Source organism: Tachypleus tridentatus, unplaced genomic scaffold, assembly GCF_004210375.1.
Source record: "Tachypleus tridentatus isolate NWPU-2018 unplaced genomic scaffold, ASM421037v1 Hic_cluster_2, whole genome shotgun sequence".
Classification (NCBI taxonomy): domain Eukaryota; kingdom Metazoa; phylum Arthropoda; class Merostomata; order Xiphosura; family Limulidae; genus Tachypleus; species Tachypleus tridentatus.
Genome location: NW_027467782.1, coordinates 58,784,758 through 58,806,046, shown reverse-complemented (window position 1 = coordinate 58,806,046; position 21,289 = coordinate 58,784,758). Strand labels below are relative to the sequence as shown.

General features: G+C 29.7%; 1 protein-coding gene across 1 annotated transcript in view; it reads right to left on the bottom strand.

The window, feature by feature from the left end:
• Positions 1-377: 377 nt before the first annotated feature.
• LOC143242339 (uncharacterized) overlaps positions 378-21,289 on the bottom strand; it is a 57,014-nt gene continuing 36,102 nt past the window's right edge. The window contains exons 16-25 of the mRNA XM_076485698.1: positions 16,669-16,929; positions 15,093-15,128; positions 14,632-14,754; positions 9,916-10,176; positions 8,342-8,377; positions 7,878-8,000; positions 3,168-3,428; positions 1,590-1,625; positions 1,125-1,247; positions 378-415 (exon numbers count right to left, since the gene is read on the bottom strand). Coding sequence (XP_076341813.1) covers positions 378-415; positions 1,125-1,247; positions 1,590-1,625; positions 3,168-3,428; positions 7,878-8,000; positions 8,342-8,377; positions 9,916-10,176; positions 14,632-14,754; positions 15,093-15,128; positions 16,669-16,929 — 1,298 coding nt within the window. The remainder of the gene's footprint in view (positions 416-1,124; positions 1,248-1,589; positions 1,626-3,167; positions 3,429-7,877; positions 8,001-8,341; positions 8,378-9,915; positions 10,177-14,631; positions 14,755-15,092; positions 15,129-16,668; positions 16,930-21,289) is intronic.

Genomic DNA, 21,289 nt, shown 5'->3' with positions numbered 1-21,289 from the left:
TTATGAAAGGAGTTCTGTCAGAATGGATTAATCTGAATAGGAGTGGTATTTAACAGATAAGTGTTTGAACCTTTGAACTTTTTAATTTACATGAGTTGTACAGATGAAGGAAGGTCAACAGATTGTTTAAAATGAGGATGACATTACAGTTCTGGAATGCTGCTGCCTGTGTGGAGGATACTGCTGCTTTACAAAATGATTTTAATTATTTTGTCAGTTGATCTAAAAAAATGACAGGTATTCTTTAATTAAAATAAGGTAATGAATGTGTGAAAACACAAGTTGATTATGAATATAATTGTGATGTGACTAACCTTTGCAGATTGCAAAAGAAAACATCTTGGTATTCTAGTTTATCAGTTATATAAGTCATCTAATCAAGCGTGACCACGGCAATTAGAACTGTAGATAGAATCTACAGTAAAAGCAAATTCAAGATTAAAGTAGTTATAATTTTAAGACAAGGAGAAATGAACACAAAATTTTGCATGGAAGGAGTCATTTTGAACTATGCGGTTTAATTTTTCCAACAATGTGGCTGGCCTTTGGAATTGACTGTTTGGCAATGTGGTAGATGCAGTTCATTTGAAAATTATAAATATTTCAATGATCATGTCTGCATTTGAGATTTGTAGAGTTTAATTTAACTTAGTGGCCATCATGGAATCTATATGGACCAAGAGATTCCTTGTTGCCCTTTAATTTTATGATATGTTATATCAGTGTGAAAGGAAAAGATGAAAATCAGTTAATAGACAATCTCGATAAATATGTTCCTGCATGGAAGCTACAAGCCACATTACAATTAAATGTACTTTTTATTAGAGACTACATGTTCTTTTATTACGCACAAACAAAAATTAAAACTCACAGTTCATCTTTAATTGTATGCATAATAATAAATAAGAGTTTCACTAACTATACTTTAACTTTCACATTTCCTATATTTGTATAAGAATGATTACAAGTTTATTTTTCTAATTATTTTAAGATTCAATTTTTACTCTCGTGGTGGTATGCATCTGTGATGGTGGCATTTTAATAAATAATCATACAAAACAATACCATTCTCCTAAAGTATCAGAAAGATTTATGTATCTAAATATTCAACCACTAAAACTTACCAACTTTTAGTTGATCACAAGAACAGTCTTTCTTGACACTGTATATGATCTCAGATGCAAAATAATGCTCCTCACCTTTGTAGAAATCGATTATTACATATTTTCCACAGACATATTCATGTCCTAGAAACAAAAATTATAATAAAGGAAATTAATGAGAGACTAATCATCGTATAATTTGAAAATGAAGTTAGCTCACGAGAAAGCAGTCAGAAGATCTAAAAGCTTTAGATATTGCAGATTAAAATATATGAGAAGAGTATTTACCAAAATGACACAATTTAAATTATTTGTTATTGTGTCGGGAAAAATTTCTAAAATAACAATTGCAGCCATTTTTCTCAGTACCTATACTTTTAAAATATTTTATTTTATGCTTAGGTGAAATTTATTCTCATTGTTTTAGAAGATTCAGAAAAACAAGTTGTAGTTAAATGAGCAACACAATCACATGGGATGACATACCTGAACTAGGAAGTGCCTGGATGTCAATCTTCAAAACTAGGAAGACCATCACAACAAAATATTTATATATTGTTTTACAAGTAAATGTAAATATTTTTTATATAACTATCCCACAAGACAATGAAAAAAGAAGCATATCTTAGCAGTGTCTGTATACAATTTATGCTTCAGAATAACTGCAGTCCAAGCTCAATGTTTTAATTTTGAGTGTATTAAAATATTAATTTATTTCAACTTCCAGTTTTACTCTAGATGGTGTAATTTATAATAAATAAAGACCAAGTTTAAGTCTTTAAATATTTAGAGGAGTCTGTTATCCGTTCCTTTTCTATCATTTTATACCCAATATAGAGAAGTGCCAATAACCTGTGGTCTGACGACCAAAATACCCATGTAAGCTTAAGAGGATAATAAGCAAAATTATATACTGTCAGACACAATACTTATATAAACAGAAGCTAAGCATGGTTTCATTAAAGGAAAAACGTATAGCAGACGTATTAAACGTTTTCTCTTTACACAAAAAGTGTATGATAGAAAGAAATTATTATTAAATATGCTTAGGGCCTCAACTACTGCAAAAACAGATTCACATTTACGTACATCCAAAGATTTTAAATAAAATGTAAGAAACACATGCAATGATTTTTGTTTAATCACTCTAATACAAGAATCTGATAGAAAATTGTCCAAAGTAGCAGATTCTTTCCCAGTGAAAACTTGTCCAAATAGTACCTTTTGAGAACGTACTGATGACTGAACATTCTAATTTTTTTAATCATAATTTTTCTTCTCTTGACAATGTTTAAAGAGGGAACTTATTTCCTTACTTCTTTTCATAAAATAATTAAAATTTCTTCATATATTATTGCAATATTTTGTTTATCTCTTTAAAGTTTTCCTACACCAAAGTGCCTTTTCAAATGAAGAATGTTTCACAAGATAAAATTCTAAGCTTCTGACAAGCAGGATATAATGTTTACTCATTTTTTGTGCTTCAAGTATAATACAGCTGGTATCAAGTACATTTCTGAGAAATTTCTATATGTACTGTTCCACTCTGAACGTGTGCACAAAGGAATTATTATACATTTTATCCATGAGAGAACTCATAAATCATGCACTAGAGAATGGAACAGAAAATAAACCTTTATTTACAGAGAAATATATAAAAATAAATTACTTTCCTTGGTTTATTTTTTTCTTAAATAAAACATGCTGAGTGAAGTAAGGATTATTAATATTTTCAGTAAAAATACCTGCAATAGAAATGAGATAGGGTTCAAAAATAATGTGAAGAAAACAAATTGTAAAATATTATGGACTTTGAGAAGCAGAATATACATCTAAAGCTGGCTCGAAACCTAGATAAAAGTATTTTCTTTTCATATTTCAGTTACAGTTATTACATGTAGTCAAAATATATATTAGGCAAGCCACATTTAGTATGTTTTGACTTATACTAATAAGTATAACTTATGTTTGAAGATGTATACTTAATCATTTCATTCTTAATTATACATACATATAAATGCATTATTAAACACAAAGAAAAGGTTTTGTAATAACTGAACTTACTGAACTCGAATGTACAAATACTTTTCCTCAATTTATAGTCTAAGTAATCATAGCAGTTGAGACAGGAATTTGGAATTGAAGGACAATATGTGGATGGACTAGGTGGTTGGTATGGTTTGCATCCCTTTAATCCATTTTCAATTTGTTCTTCAGTTCTTGAATTATAACTTACAAGATGGACTACATCTGTCATCTTCATGACATCATATTTGTTGTTAATTCTGATCCAAGGATCTTTCATGCTCAGTAGGATATATATACCTAAAAGAAATACATTAATAAATGATAATACGAGGAAATTTCAAGTAGTAAAATATATTAAATCAAATAACTCAGAGAAACAATATGCCTGAAAACCTGATCAATCTATTTAGATCAATGACAAATACCCCCATTACACTGTTCATTAATTTTATTTCATGAGAAATAAGTTGATGTGTTTATCTGTAGAAAAATGTCCTTTATCAGCCACGTCTGATAGTCACAACATATTTGAAAGTTCGCAAGCATGTTTAATTATGGCACAGTAATAAAATTCAGTGACCTATTACATGTATAAGTAAGCAATATTAAGTGCAGAAATGAGATGAAAATTCCACTAAACTAATTCAATTTGTTTTCTAAAATAATACTTATTTGAGGTTCACCTCTGCTAAATAAGATTACTGTGATGTTCGATTGTGTATTTTATGCCAAAATTTTGTATATATAGGATACCAAATGCTGGGGATACCAACAGCCTATTTTAAGGTTCATTATTTTTATCTTACAATTGTTTTACACGATTATTCATACATAACAGATGCGATGATACTCTGATCTCTACCTTTGTATTGACACCGTTAAATGCTGGTTTAATCAAAACTCACTCACAAAGCCACCAGACTCAGTAAATGATTACTTCAAAAGATAGGAAACGTTTTGCAAATATTCCTGTAGATGTATATGGTCCATTTAAAATAAATATTGCTTTTGTCATATAGAAAGTTAAATATGCCTAGAGTGGCTTTTCTCTTACTCTAGGCATTTGTTTTCCCAAATCAAACATGTAAGATAATCAAACATTTACAAATGAAAACCTACAAATAGAATTTAAAAATAATAAGAAAAGTGTAGATATTTATTGCTGATAGTTCACTTAGCTACAAATCTCTAGTACGATTCGAAAATCAGTGCAAGTGACATCTACAGTAATATGGGATAGCACATGAATCTTGCAAGAACTGAGAGAATATTTTTAAACTTAATCTCATACAAATGCTTTTAGTGTGGTGTGAAAATGTCTACGTTTTTCTTTCTGCCATAAAACTCCAGTATTCTCCTTGTTGGAAACTACAATTCTCATATATTCTAGTGTATTAGTTGGAAACTGCATCATAAAATGTACACAATTTTGTTGTTGCATACTGTTACTCAGTTTATTATTGTTCGTCATTACTTGAATTTGCTCTAGCCATGTGGATTTTGGCTGATATAATCTGACAAGTTTTAACAATGGAGAATTATTGTAGTAGATTTTCCACCCTGGAAGATGGTGGTGATTATTTCTACTATTTTGCATACTTATCGTAAACCCCAGGAAATATTCAGTATATATTACTGATGCACATTGAACATTTTATACAGGTTCTGATATTTTTAAATAATTGCAATTAAGATTCCAGTTGAAAATGGTTTTGATAATTACTTGTGCACAGTAGGCTATTGAAGAAAATATGTATGTAGACCAAAAAGATAAGTGTTACTAAATCTGTTTTCCGATAACGATTGATGAATACTGTAATTATACCATCAAATTGGGATTTCTAGCTTGTAAAATAATGGAGATGCTCTTCATAGCTTTGTTCTTTCATTTTTTTAACAGTACCTAGTTGAAAATATGACCTTCGTGGACTTATTTAAGCTTGGTTTTGTATTTCTTGACAATCCTAAAGTTCGCTCTTTTTATATTTACAGTTTTAAGTAATACTGTTACTTAATATAGCTAATAAGTTTCAAACTCATTTAGTTATAGATTATACATTCTCTTATCATCATTTATATTTTACAAATTTCCTAGCCCATTCAATTAAATATACTAAGGCCAATAGGGACTAATGTAGAAAAAAATTGCTTTCAAATAAAATCAGAAATGTAATTATCTTGGATTTGTTTACAAATTTATTTCATTCTTGCAACATATCATTACCTATCATTATATCACTTTGTCCTGATTTCTGTGTGAAATTCTATGAAAATGGAAGGCATACAATCTTATACTTCTGCATCAAACAGAAATATCAACAACTTTCATTGCACATTTTGATCGCTAACCTACAACTTCTCAAAATGATGATCAACCAGAAGAGGGAAAGGTAGGTCAGAGGATATTATGGTTATTTATATAAAGCATTTATCAGTGCATATAAGCAAAATAGCTATAATTAAAAGAATAACTTATTCTGAGGATTATTGCATGGGAAAGCGAGCTCTTAATGGTAGGATAAACTGTTGTTACTGTAAGGCTTGAAATATAAGACATAAAGTGGATGGCTTTAGGGCACTGTTCTGAACAGAGGATTTGAATATAGTGGGAATAACTGGAAGTTACATAAATGAAGAATATTTTGATGAAAGGAATTTCTTTGATGTTTACAGGTTGTTTAGGAAGACACTCTGAAAAATTTATGTATAGAATGTGGATTAAAGCCTATTCATGTTGAGGATATCGAAACTAATGTCCATAAGGTGAATATATATTTTTATTTTTTATTAGTGTTTGTAAGGAGTAAAAGGCTTTTAATAAGAATTTGTCACAGGAGACTGATGAAATGAATGAGAAACTCTGCAATAACATAAAGAATTAAACTGTGAATGAGGTGATAATTATAGAAAATTTTCATTTCAGAAAAAAAATGAGGATGGTTAGAGACATATAATGAGGATGACTGGTTTTAAGAAACTCTTCTGTATTGTTTTATTCAACAACTGGTACCAATAAAGAATCTATTACAAACAATGCCATATTAGATTTAATATTAACTTTTAACAAAGATATGGTTGTTATGGTGTAGACTGAAAACCATCTGCATGGAAGTGATCATTGCTTAATTAGATTTGATGTTTCTCTGCATATCAAAATAAGTAATAAGGCTCACAGGCCAGCTAATGTTTACCCCAAAGTTTCAAAGGACATTTAAGATTGGATAGCTGACGCACCTGTTATTATTTTTATTAAATCCTTAAATACTGGAAGGATGACAGAAAATTGAAAGTTGGTGACTAATGTTATTCTTTATTCTGGGAGATAAAACTGTTCTACTTACTAGAGGTCCTCTACTGGTGGAAAAACTATGTAAAAGCCTGATAATGTATGCTTTGCAAAGTCACACAAAAAACTTTTAAACTTTTGTTGGATGGTCAACATAGAATCACCAGAGGAATTTTTCCTCTTACTAATATTTTGACATTCTTTAAAAGATTATAACTCATGTAGATTAGGTTATGGGTGCAGACTTAGTTGATGGGAGTTTCTAGAAAGAAGTTGACATAGTGCCACATAAAAGGCTTACTGAAATTGAAACACAAGAAATCAGAGGGATTTTATGAAAGGAGTTCTGTCAGAATGGATTAATCTGAATAGAATTGGTATTTAACAGATAAGTGTTTGAACCTTTGAACTTTTTAATTTACATGAGTTGTACAGATGAAGGAAAGGTCAACAGATTGTTTAAAAATGAGGATGACATTACAGTTCTGGAATGCTGCTGCCTGTGTGGAGGATACTGCTGCTTTACAAAATGATTTTAATTATTTTGTCAGTTGATCTAAAAAAATGACAGGTATTCTTTAATTAAAATAAGGTAATGAATGTGTGAAAACACAAGTTGATTATGAATATAATTGTGATGTGACTAACCTTTGCAGATTGCAAAAGAAAACATCTTGGTATTCTAGTTTATCAGTTATATAAGTCATCTAATCAACGTGACACGGCAATTAGAACTGTAGATAGAATCTACAGTAAAAACAGAATTCAAGATTAAAGTAGTTATAATTTTAAGACAAGGAGAAATGAACACAAAATTTTGCATGGAAGGAGTCATTTTGAACTATAACGGTTTAATTTTTCCAACAATGTGGCTGGCCTTTGGAATTGACTGTTTGGCAATGTGGTAGATGCAGTTCATTTGAAAATTATAAATATTTCAATGATCATGTCTGCATTTGAGATTTGTAGAGTTTAATTTAACTTAGTGGCCATCATGGAATCTATATGGACCAAGAGATTCCTTGTTGCCCTTTAATTTTATGATATGTTATATCAGTGTGAAAGGAAAAGATGAAAATCAGTTAATAGACAATCTCGATAAATATGTTCCTGCATGGAAGCTACAAGGCCACATTACAATTAAATGTACTTTTTTATTAGGAGACTACATGTTCTTTTATTACGCACAAACAAAAATTAAAACTCACAGTTCATCTTTAATTGTACGCAATAATAAATAAGAGTTTCACTAACTATACTTTAACTTTCACATTTCCTATATTTGTATAAGAATGATTACAAGTTTATTTTTCTAATTATTTTAAGATTCAATTTTTACTCTCGTGGTGGTATGCATCTGTGATGGTGGCATTTTAATAAATAATCATACAAAAACAATACCATTCTCCTAAAGTATCAGAAAGATTTATGTATCTAAATATTCAACCACTAAAACTTACCAACTTTTAGTTGATCACAAGAACAGTCTTTCTTGACACTGTATATGATCTCAGATGCAAAATAATGCTCCTCACCTTTGTAGAAATCGATTATTACATATTTTCCACAGACATATTCATGTCCTAGAAACAAAAATTATAATAAAGGAAATTAATGAGAGACTAATCGTATAATTTGAAAATGAAGTTAGCTCCGAGAAAGCAGTCAGAAGATCTAAAAGCTTTAGATATTGCAGATTAAAAATATATGAGAAGAGTATTTACCAAAATGACACAATTTAAATTATTTGTTATTGTGTCGGGAAAAAATTTCTAAAATAACAATTGCAGCCATTTTTCTCAGTACCTATACTTTTAAAATATTTTATTTTATGCTTAGGTGAAATTTATTCTCATTGTTTTAGAAGATTCAGAAAAAACAAGTTGTAGTTAAATGAGCAACACAATCACATGGGATGACATACCTGAACTAGGAAGTGCCTGGATGTCAATCTTCAAAACTAGGAAGACCATCACAACAAAATATTTATATATTGTTTTACAAGTAAATGTAAATATTTTTTATATAACTATCCCACAAGACAATGAAAAAGAAGCATATCTTAGCAGTGTCTGTATACAATTTATGCTTCAGAATAACTGCAGTCCAAGCTCAATGTTTTAATTTTGAGTGTATTAAAATATTAATTTATTTCAACTTCCAGTTTTACTCTAGATGGTGTAATTTATAATAAATAAAGACCAAGTTTAAGTCTTTAAATATTTAGAGGAGTCTGTTATCCGTTCCTTTTCTATCATTTTATACCCAATATAGAGAAGTGCCAATAACCTGTGGTCTGACGACCAAAATACCCATCGCTTAAGAGGATAATAAGCAAAATTATATACTGTCAGACACAATACTTATATAAACAGAAGCTAAGCATGGTTTCATTAAAGGAAAACGTATAGCAGACGTATTAAACGTTTTCTCTTTACACAAAAGTGTATGATAGAAAGAAATTATTATTAAATATGCTTAGGGCCTCAACTACTGCAAAAACAGATTCACATTTACGTACATCCAAAGATTTTAAATAAAATGTAAGAAACACATGCAATGATTTTTGTTTAATCACTCTAATACAAGAATCTGATAGAAAATTGTCCAAAAGTAGCAGATTCTTTCCCAGTGAAAACTTGTCCAAATAGTACCTTTTGAGAACGTGCTGATGACTGAACATTCTAATTTTTTTAATCATAATTTTTCTTCTCTTGACAATGTTTAAAGAGGGAACTTATTTCCTTACTTCTTTTCATAAAATAATTAAAATTTCTTCATATATTATTGCAATATTTTTGTTTATCTCTTTAAAGTTTTCCTACACCAAAGTGCCTTTTCAAATGAAGAATGTTTCACAAGATAAAATTCTAAGCTTCTGACAAGCAGGATATAATGTTTACTCATTTTTTGTGCTTCAAGTATAATACAGCTGGTATCAAGTACATTTCTGAGAAATTTCTATATGTACTGTTCCACTCTGAACGTGTGCACAAAGGAATTATTATACATTTTATCCATGAGAAGACTCATAAATCATGCACTAGAGAATGGAACAGAAAATAAACCTTTATTTACAGAGAAATATATAAAAATAAATTACTTTCCTTGGTTTATTTTTTCTTAAATAAAACATGCTGAGTGAAGTAAGGATTATTAATATTTTTCAGTAAAAATACCTGCAATAGAAATGAGATAGGGTTCAAAAATAATGTGAAGAAAACAAATTGTAAAATATTATGGACTTTGAGAAGCAGAATATACATCTAAAGCTGGCTCGAAACCTAGATAAAAGTATTTTCTTTTCATATTTCAGTTACAGTTATTACATGTAGTCAAAATATATATTAGGCAAGCCACATTTAGTATGTTTTGACTTATACTAATAAGTATAACTTATGTTTGAAGATGTATACTTAATCATTTCATTCTTAATTATACATACATATAAATGCATTATTAAACACAAAGAAAAGGTTTTGTAATAACTGAACTTACTGAACTCGAATGTACAAATACTTTTCCTCAATTTATAGTCTAAGTAATCATAGCAGTTGAGACAGGAATTTGGAATTGAAGGACAATATGTGGATGGACTAGGTGGTTGGTATGGTTTGCATCCCTTTAATCCATTTTCAATTTGTTCTTCAGTTCTTGAATTATAACTTACAAGATGGACTACATCTGTCATCTTCATGACATCATATTTGTTGTTAATTCTGATCCAAGGATCTTTCATGCTCAGTAGGATATATATACCTAAAAGAAATACATTAATAAATGATAATACGAGGAAATTTCAAGTAGTAAAATATATTAAATCAAATAACTCAGAGAAACAATATGCCTGAAAACCTGATCAATCTATTTAGATCAATGACAAATACCCCCCATTACACTGTTCATTAATTTTATTTCATGAGAAATAAGTTGATGTGTTTATCTGTAGAAAAATGTCCTTTATCAGCCACGTCTGATAGTCACAACATATTTGAAAGTTCGCTTAAGCATGTTTAATTATGGCACAGTAATAAAATTCAGTGACCTATTACATGTATAAGTAAGCAATATTAAGTGCAGAAATGAGATGAAAATTCCACTAAACTAATTCAATTTGTTTTTCTAAAATAATACTTATTTGAGGTTCACCTCTGCTAAATAAGATTACTGTGATGTTCGATTGTGTATTTTATGCCAAAATTTTGTATATATAGGATACCAAATGCTGGGGATACCAACAGCCTATTTTAAGGTTCATTATTTTTATCTTACAATTGTTTTACACGATTATTCATACATAACAGATGCGATGATACTACGATCTCTACCTTTGTATTCGACACACGTTAAATGCTGGTTTAATCAAAAAACTCACTCACAAAGCCACCAGACTCAGTAAATGATTACTTCAAAAGATAGGAAACGTTTTGCAAATATTCCTGTAGATGTATATGGTCCATTTAAAATAAATATTGCTTTTGTCATATAGAAAGTTAAATATGCCTAGAGTGGCTTTTCTCTTACTCTAGGCATTTGTTTTCCCAAATCAAACATGTAAGATAATCAAACATTTACAAATGAAAACCTACAAATAGGAATTTAAAATAATAAGAAAAGTGTAGATATTTATTGCTGATAGTTCACTTAAGCTACAAATCTCTAGTACGATTCGAAAATCAGTGCAAGTGACATCTACAGTAATATGGGATAGCACATGAATCTTGCAAGAACTGAGAGAATATTTTTAAACTTAATCTCATACAAATGCTTTTAGTGTGGTGTGAAAATGTCTACGTTTTTCTTTCTGCCATAAAACTCCAGTATTCTCCTTGTTGGAAACTACAATTCTCATATATTCTAGTGTATTAGTTGGAAACTGCATCATAAAATGTACACAATTTTGTTGTTGCATACTGTTACTCAGTTTATTATTGTTCGTCATTACTTGAATTTGCTCTAGCCATGTGGATTTTGGCTGATATAATCTGACAAGTTTTAACAATGGAGAATTATTGTAGTAGATTTTCCACCCTGGAAGATGGTGGTGATTATTTCTACTATTTTGCATACTTATCGTAAACCCCAGGAAATATTCAGTATATATTACTGATGCACATTGAACATTTTATACAGGTTCTGATATTTTTAAATAATTGCAATTAAGATTCCAGTTGAAAATGGTTTTGATAATTACTTGTGCACAGTAGGCTATTGAAGAAAATATGTATGTAGACCAAAAAAGATAAGTGTTACTAAATCTGTTTTCCCGATAACGATTGATGAATACTGTAATTATACCATCAAATTGGGATTTCTAGCTTGTAAAAATAATGGAGATGCTCTTCATAGCTTTGTTCTTTCATTTTTTTAACAGTACCTAGTTGAAAATATGACCTTCGTGGACTTATTTAAGCTTGGTTTTGTATTTCTTGACAATCCTAAAGTTCGCTCTTTTATATTTACAGTTTTAAGTAATACTGTTACTTAATATAGCTAATAAGTTTCAAACTCATTTAGTTATAGATTATACATTCTCTTATCATCATTTATATTTTACAAATTTCCTAGCCCATTCAATTAAATATACTAAGGCCAATAGGGACTAATGTAGAAAAAAAATTGCTTTCAAATAAAATCAGAAATGTAATTATCATGGATTTGTTTACAAATTTATTTCATTCTTGCAACATATCATTACCCTATCATATATCACTTTGTCCTGATTTCTGTGTGAAATTCTATGAAAATGGAAGGCATACAATCTTATACTTCTGCATCAAACAGAAATATCAACAACTTTCATTGCACATTTTGATCGCTAACCTACAACTTCTCAAAATGATGATCAACCAGAAGAGGGAAAGGTAGGTCAGAGGATATTATGGTTATTTATATAAAGCATTTATCAGTGCATATAAGCAAAATAGCTATAATTAAAAGAATAACTTATTCTGAGGATTATTGCATGGGAAAGCGAGCTCTTAATGGTAGGATAAACTATTGTTACTGTAAGGCTTGAAATATAAGACACAAAGTGGATGGCTTTAGGGCACTGTTCTGAACAGAGGATTTGAATATAGTGGGAATAACTGGAAGTTACATAAATGAAGAATATTTTGATGAAGGGAATTTCTTTGATGTTTACAGGTTGTTTAGGAAGACACTCTGAAAAATTTATGTATAGAATGTGGATTAAAGCCTATTCATGTTGAGGATATCGAAACTAATGTCCATAAGGTGAATATATATTTTTATTTTTATTAGTGTTTGTAAGGAGTAAAAGGCTTTTAATAAGAATTTGTCACAGGAGACTGATGAAATGAATGAGAAACTCTGCAATAACATAAAGAATTAAACTGTGAATGAGGTGATAATTATAGAAAATTTTCATTTCAGAAAAAAATGAGGATGGTTAGAGACATATAATGAGGATGACTGGTTTTAAGAAACTCTTCTGTATTGTTTTATTCAACAACTGGTACCAATAAAGAATCTATTACAAACAATGCCATATTAGATTTAATATTAACTTTTAACAAAGATATGGTTGTTATGGTGTAGACTGAAAACCATCTGCATGGAAGTGATCATTGCTTAATTAGATTTGATGTTTCTCTGCATATCAAAATAAGTAATAAGGCTCACAGGCCAGCTAATGTTTACCCCAAAGTTTCAAAGGACATTTAAGATTGGATAGCTGAGGCACCTGTTATTATTTTTATTAAATCCTTAAATACTGGAAGGATGACAGAAAATTGAAAGTTGGTGACTAATGTTATTCTTTATTCTGGGAGATAAAACTGTTCTACTTACTAGAGGTCCTCTACTGGTGGAAAAACTATGTAAAAGCCTGATAATGTATGCTTTGCAAAGTCACACAAAAAACTTTTAAACTTTTGTTGGATGGTCAACATAGAATCACCAGAGGAATTTTTCCTCTTACTAATATTTTGACATTCTTTAAAAGATTATAACTCATGTAGATTAGGTTATGGGTGCAGACTTAGTTGATGGGAGTTTCTAGAAAGAAGTTGACATAGTGCCACATAAAAGGCTTACTGAAATTGAAACACAAGAAATCAGAGGGATTTTATGAAAGGAGTTCTGTCAGAATGGATTAATCTGAATAGAATTGGTATTTAACAGATAAGTGTTTGAACCTTTGAACTTTTTAATTTACATGAGTTGTACAGATGAAGGAAAGGTCAACAGATTGTTTAAAATGAGGATGACATTACAGTTCTGGAATGCTGCTGCCTGTGTGGAGGATACTGCTGCTTTACAAAATGATTTTAATTATTTTGTCAGTTGATCTAAAAAATGACAGGTATTCTTTAATTAAAATAAGGTAATGAATGTGTGAAAACACAAGTTGATTATGAATATAATTGTGATGTGACTAACCTTTGCAGATTGCAAAAGAAAACATCTTGGTATTCTAGTTTATCAGTTATATAAGTCATCTAATCAACGTGACACGGCAATTAGAACTGTAGATAGAATCTACAGTAAAACAGAATTCAAGATTAAAGTAGTTATAATTTTAAGACAAGGAGAAATGAACACAAAATTTTGCATGGAAGGAGTCATTTTGAACTATAACGGTTTAATTTTTCCAACAATGTGGCTGGCCTTTGGAATTGACTGTTTGGCAATGTGGTAGATGCAGTTCATTTGAAAATTATAAATATTTCAATGATCATGTCTGCATTTGAGATTTGTAGAGTTTAATTTAACTTAGTGGCCATCATGGAATCTATATGGACCAAGAGATTCCTTGTTGCCCTTTAATTTTATGATATGTTATATCAGTGTGAAAGGAAAAGATGAAAATCAGTTAATAGACAATCTCGATAAATATGTTCCTGCATGGAAGCTACAAGGCCACATTACAATTAAATGTACTTTTTTATTAGGAGACTACATGTTCTTTTATTACGCACAAACAAAAAATTAAAACTCACAGTTCATCTTTAATTGTATGCAATAATAAATAAGAGTTTCACTAACTATACTTTAACTTTCACATTTCCTATATTTGTATAAGAATGATTACAAGTTTATTTTTCTAATTATTTTAAGATTCAATTTTTACTCGTGGTGGTATGCATCTGTGATGGTGGCATTTTAATAAATAATCATACAAAAACAATACCATTCTCCTAAAGTATCAGAAAGATTTATGTATCTAAATATTCAACCACTAAAACTTACCAACTTTTAGTTGATCACAAGAACAGTCTTTCTTGACACTGTATATGATCTCAGATGCAAAATAATGCTCCTCACCTTTGTAGAAATCGATTATTACATATTTTCCACAGACATATTCATGTCCTAGAAACAAAATTATAATAAAGGAAATTAATGAGAGACTAATCGTATAATTTGAAAATGAAGTTAGCTCCGAGAAAGCAGTCAGAAGATCTAAAAGCTTTAGATATTGCAGATTAAAAATATATGAGAAGAGTATTTACCAAAATGACACAATTTAAATTATTTGTTATTGTGTCGGAAAAAATTTCTAAAATAACAATTGCAGCCATTTTTCTCAGTACCTATACTTTTAAAATATTTTATTTTATGCTTAGGTGAAATTTATTCTCATTGTTTTAGAAGATTCAGAAAAACAAGTTGTAGTTAAATGAGCAACACAATCACATGGGATGACATACCTGAACTAGGAAGTGCCTGGATGTCAATCTTCAAAACTAGGAAGACCATCACAACAAAATATTTATATATTGTTTTACAAGTAAATGTAAATATTTTTATATAACTATCCCACAAGACAATGAAAAAGAAGCATATCTTAGCAGTGTCTGTATACAATTTATGCTTCAGAATAACTGCAGTCCAAGCTCAATGTTTTAATTTTGAGTGTATTAAAATATTAATTTATTTCAACTTCCAGTTTTACTCTAGATGGTGTAATTTATAATAAATAAAGACCAAGTTTAAGTCTTTAAATATTTAGAGGAGTCTGTTATCCGTTCCTTTTCTATCATTTTATACCCAATATAGAGAAGTGCCAATAACCTGTGGTCTGACGACCAAAATACCCATCGCTTAAGAGGATAATAAGCAAAATTATATACTGTCAGACACAATACTTATATAAACAGAAGCTAAGCATGGTTTCATTAAAGGAAAAACGTATAGCAGACGTATTAAACGTTTTCTCTTTACACAAAAAGTGTATGATAGAAAGAAATTATTATTAAATATGCTTAGGGCCTCAACTACTGCAAAAACAGATTCACATTTACGTACATCCAAAGATTTTAAATAAAATGTAAGAAACACATGCAATGATTTTTGTTTAATCACTCTAATACAAGAATCTGATAGAAAATTGTCCAAAAGTAGCAGATTCTTTCCCAGTGAAAACTTGTCCAAATAGTACCTTTTGAGAACGTACTGATGACTGAACATTCTAATTTTTTTAATCATAATTTTTCTTCTCTTGACAATGTTTAAAGAGGGAACTTATTTCCTTACTTCTTTTCATAAAAATAATTAAAATTTCTTCATATATTATTGCAATATTTTTGTTTATCTCTTTAAAGTTTTCCTACACCAAAGTGCCTTTTCAAATGAAGAATGTTTCACAAGATAAAATTCTAAGCTTCTGACAAGCAGGATATAATGTTTACTCATTTTTTGTGCTTCAAGTATAATACAGCTGGTATCAAGTACATTTCTGAGAAATTTCTATATGTACTGTTCCACTCTGAACGTGTGCACAAAGGAATTATTATACATTTTATCCATGAGAAGACTCATAAATCATGCACTAGAGAATGGAACAGAAAATAAACCTTTATTTACAGAGAAATATATAAAATAAATTACTTTCCTTGGTTTATTTTTTCTTAAATAAAACATGCTGAGTGAAGTAAGGATTATTAATATTTTTCAGTAAAAATACCTGCAATAGAAATGAGATAGGGGTTCAAAAATAATGTGAAGAAAACAAATTGTAAAATATTATGGACTTTGAGAAGCAGAATATACATCTAAAGCTGGCTCGAAACCTAGATAAAAGTATTTTCTTTTCATATTTCAGTTACAGTTATTACATGTAGTCAAAATATATATTAGGCAAGCCACATTTAGTATGTTTTGACTTATACTAATAAGTATAACTTATGTTTGAAGATGTATACTTAATCATTTCATTCTTAATTATACATACATATAAATGCATTATTAAACACAAAGAAAAGGTTTTGTAATAACTGAACTTACTGAACTCGAATGTACAAATACTTTTCCTCAATTTATAGTCTAAGTAATCATAGCAGTTGAGACAGGAATTTGGAATTGAAGGACAATATGTGGATGGACTAGGTGGTTGGTATGGTTTGCATCCCTTTAATCCATTTTCAATTTGTTCTTCAGTTCTTGAATTATAACTTACAAGATGGACTACATCTGTCATCTTCATGACATCATATTTGTTGTTAATTCTGATCCAAGGATCTTTCATGCTCAGTAGGATATATATACCTAAAAGAAATACATTAATAAATGATAATACGAGGAAATTTCAAGTAGTAAAATATATTAAATCAAATAACTCAGAGAAACAATATGCCTGAAAACCTGATCAATCTATTTAGATCAATGACAAATACCCCATTACACTGTTCATTAATTTTATTTCATGAGAAATAAGTTGATGTGTTTATCTGTAGAAAATGTCCTTTATCAGCCACGTCTGATAGTCACAACATATTTGAAAGTTCGCTTAAGCATGTTTAATTATGGCACAGTAATAAAATTCAGTGACCTATTACATGTATAAGTAAGCAATATTAAGTGCAGAAATGAGATGAAAATTCCACTAAACTAATTCAATTTGTTTTCTAAAATAATACTTATTTGAGGTTCACCTCTGCTAAATAAGATTACTGTGATGTTCGATTGTGTATTTTATGCCAAAATTTTGTATATATAGGATACCAAATGCTGGGGATACCAACAGCCTATTTTAAGGTTCATTATTTTTATCTTACAATTGTTTTACACGATTATTCATACATAACAGATGCGATGATACTACGATCTCTACCTTTGTATTCGACACACGTTAAATGCTGGTTTAATCAAAAACTCACTCACAAAGCCACCAGACTCAGTAAATGATTACTTCAAAAGATAGGAAACGTTTTGCAAATATTCCTGTAGATGTATATGGTCCATTTAAAATAAATATTGCTTTTGTCATATAGAAAGTTAAATATGCCTAGAGTGGCTTTTCTCTTACTCTAGGCATTTGTTTTCCCAAATCAAACATGTAAGATAATCAAACATTTACAAATGAAAACCTACAAATAGGAATTTAAAAATAATAAGAAAAGTGTAGATATTTATTGCTGATAGTTCACTTAAGCTACAAATCTCTAGTACGATTCGAAAATCAGTGCAAGTGACATCTACAGTAATATGGGATAGCACATGAATCTTGCAAGAACTGAGAGAATATTTTTAAACTTAATCTCATACAAATGCTTTTAGTGTGGTGTGAAAATGTCTACGTTTTTCTTTCTGCCATAAAACTCCAGTATTCTCCTTGTTGGAAACTACAATTCTCATATATTCTAGTGTATTAGTTGGAAACTGCATCATAAAATGTACACAATTTTGTTGTTGCATACTGTTACTCAGTTTATTATTGTTCGTCATTACTTGAATTTGCTCTAGCCATGTGGATTTTGGCTGATATAATCTGACAAGTTTTAACAATGGAGAATTATTGTAGTAGATTTTCCACCCTGGAAGATGGTGGTGATTATTTCTACTATTTTGCATACTTATCGTAAACCCCAGGAAATATTCAGTATATATTACTGATGCACATTGAACATTTTATACAGGTTCTGATATTTTTAAATAATTGCAATTAAGATTCCAGTTGAAAATGGTTTTGATAATTACTTGTGCACAGTAGGCTATTGAAGAAAATATGTATGTAGACCAAAAAAGATAAGTGTTACTAAATCTGTTTTCCCCGATAACGATTGATGAATACTGTAATTATACCATCAAATTGGGATTTCTAGCTTGTAAAAATAATGGAGATGCTCTTCATAGCTTTGTTCTTTCATTTTTTTAACAGTACCTAGTTGAAAATATGACCTTCGTGGACTTATTTAAGCTTGGTTTTGTATTTCTTGACAATCCTAAAGTTCGCTCTTTTTATATTTACAGTTTTAAGTAATACTGTTACTTAATATAGCTAATAAGTTTCAAACTCATTTAGTTATAGATTATACATTCTCTTATCATCATTTATATTTTACAAATTTCCTAGCCCATTCAATTAAATATACTAAGGCCAATAGGGACTAATGTAGAAAAAAAATTGCTTTCAAATAAAATCAGAAATGTAATTATCATGGATTTGTTTACAAATTTATTTCATTCTTGCAACATATCATTACCCTATACGTATATCACTTTGTCCTGATTTCTGTGTGAAATTCTATGAAAATGGAAGGCATACAATCTTATACTTCTGCATCAAACAGAAATATCAACAACTTTCATTGCACATTTTGATCGCTAACCTACAACTTCTCAAAAATGATGATCAACCAGAAGAGGGAAAGGTAGGTCAGAGGATATTATGGTTATTTATATAAAGCATTTATCAGTGCATATAAGCAAAATAGCTATAATTAAAAAGAATAACTTATTCTGAGGATTATTGCATGGGAAAGCGAGCTCTTAATGGTAGGATAAACTATTGTTACTGTAAGGCTTGAAATATAAGACACAAAGTGGATGGCTTTAGGGCACTGTTCTGAACAGAGGATTTGAATATAGTGGGAATAACTGGAAGTTACATAAATGAAGAATATTTTGATGAAGGGAATTTCTTTGATGTTTACAGGTTGTTTAGGAAGACACTCTGAAAAATTTATGTATAGAATGTGGATTAAAGCCTATTCATGTTGAGGATATCGAAACTAATGTCCATAAGGTGAATATATATTTTTATTTTTATTAGTGTTTGTAAGGAGTAAAAGGCTTTTAATAAGAATTTGTCACAGGAGACTGATGAAATGAATGAGAAACTCTGCAATAACATAAAGAATTAAACTGTGAATGAGGTGATAATTATAGAAAATTTTCATTTCAGAAAAAAAATGAGGATGGTTAGAGACATATAATGAGGATGACTGGTTTTAAGAAACTCTTCTGTATTGTTTTATTCAACAACTGGTACCAATAAAGAATCTATTACAAACAATGCCATATTAGATTTAATATTAACTTTTAACAAAGATATGGTTGTTAGGGTGTAGACTGAAAACCATCTGCATGGAAGTGATCATTGCTTAATTAGATTTGATGTTTCTCTGCATATCAAAATAAGTAATAAGGCTCACAGGCCAGCTAATGTTTACCCCAAAGTTTCAAAGGACATTTAAGATTGGATAGCTGAGGCACCTGTTATTATTTTTATTAAATCCTTAAATACTGGAAGGATGACAGAAAATTGAAAGTTGGTGACTAATGTTATTCTTTATTCTGGGAGATAAAAACTGTTCTACTTACTAGAGGTCCTCTACTGGTGGAAAAACTATGTAAAAGCCTGATAATGTATGCTTTGCAAAGTCACACAAAAAAACTTTTAAACTTTTGTTGGATGATCAACATAGAATCACCAGAGGAATTTTTCCTCTTACTAATATTTTGACATTCTTTAAAAAGATTATAACTCATGTAGATTAGGTTATGGGTGCAGACTTAGTTGATGGGAGTTTCTAGAAAGAAGTTGACATAGTGCCACATAAAAGGCTTACTGAAATTGAAACACAAGAAATCAGAGGGATTTTATGAAAGGAGTTCTGTCAGAATGGATTAATCTGAATAGAATTGGTATTTAACAGATAAGTGTTTGAACCTTTGAACTTTTTAATTTACATGAGTTGTACAGATGAAGGAAAGGTCAACAGATTGTTTAAAAATGAGGATGACATTACAGTTCTGGAATGCTGCTGCCTGTGTGGAGGATACTGCTGCTTTACAAAATGATTTTAATTATTTTGTCAGTTGATCTAAAAAAATGACAGGTATTCTTTAATTAAAATAAGGTAATGAATGTGTGAAAACACAAGTTGATTATGAATATAATTGTGATGTGACTAACCTTTGCAGATTGCAAAAGAAAACATCTTGGTATTCTAGTTTATCAGTTATATAAGTCATCTAATCAACGTGACACGGCAATTAGAACTGTAGATAGAATCTACAGTAAAAACAGAATTCAAGATTAAAGTAGTTATAATTTTAAGACAAGGAGAAATGAACACAAAATTTTGCATGGAAGGAGTCATTTTGAACTATAACGGTTTAATTTTTCCAACAATGTGGCTGGCCTTTGGAATTGACTGTTTGGCAATGTGGTAGATGCAGTTCATTTGAAAATTATAAATATTTCAATGATCATGTCTGCATTTGAGATTTGTAGAGTTTAATTTAACTTAGTGGCCATCATGGAATCTATATGGACCAAGAGATTCCTTGTTGCCCTTTAATTTTATGATATGTTATATCAGTGTGAAAGGAAAAGATGAAAATCAGTTAATAGACAATCTCGATAAATATGTTCCTGCATGGAAGCTACAAGGCCACATTACAATTAAATGTACTTTTTTTATTAGGAGACTACATGTTCTTTTATTACGCACAAACAAAAATTAAAACTCACAGTTCATCTTTAATTGTACGCAATAATAAATAAGAGTTTCACTAACTATACTTTAACTTTCACATTTCCTATATTTGTATAAGAATGATTACAAGTTTATTTTTCTAATTATTTTAAGATTCAATTTTACTCGTGGTGGTATGCATC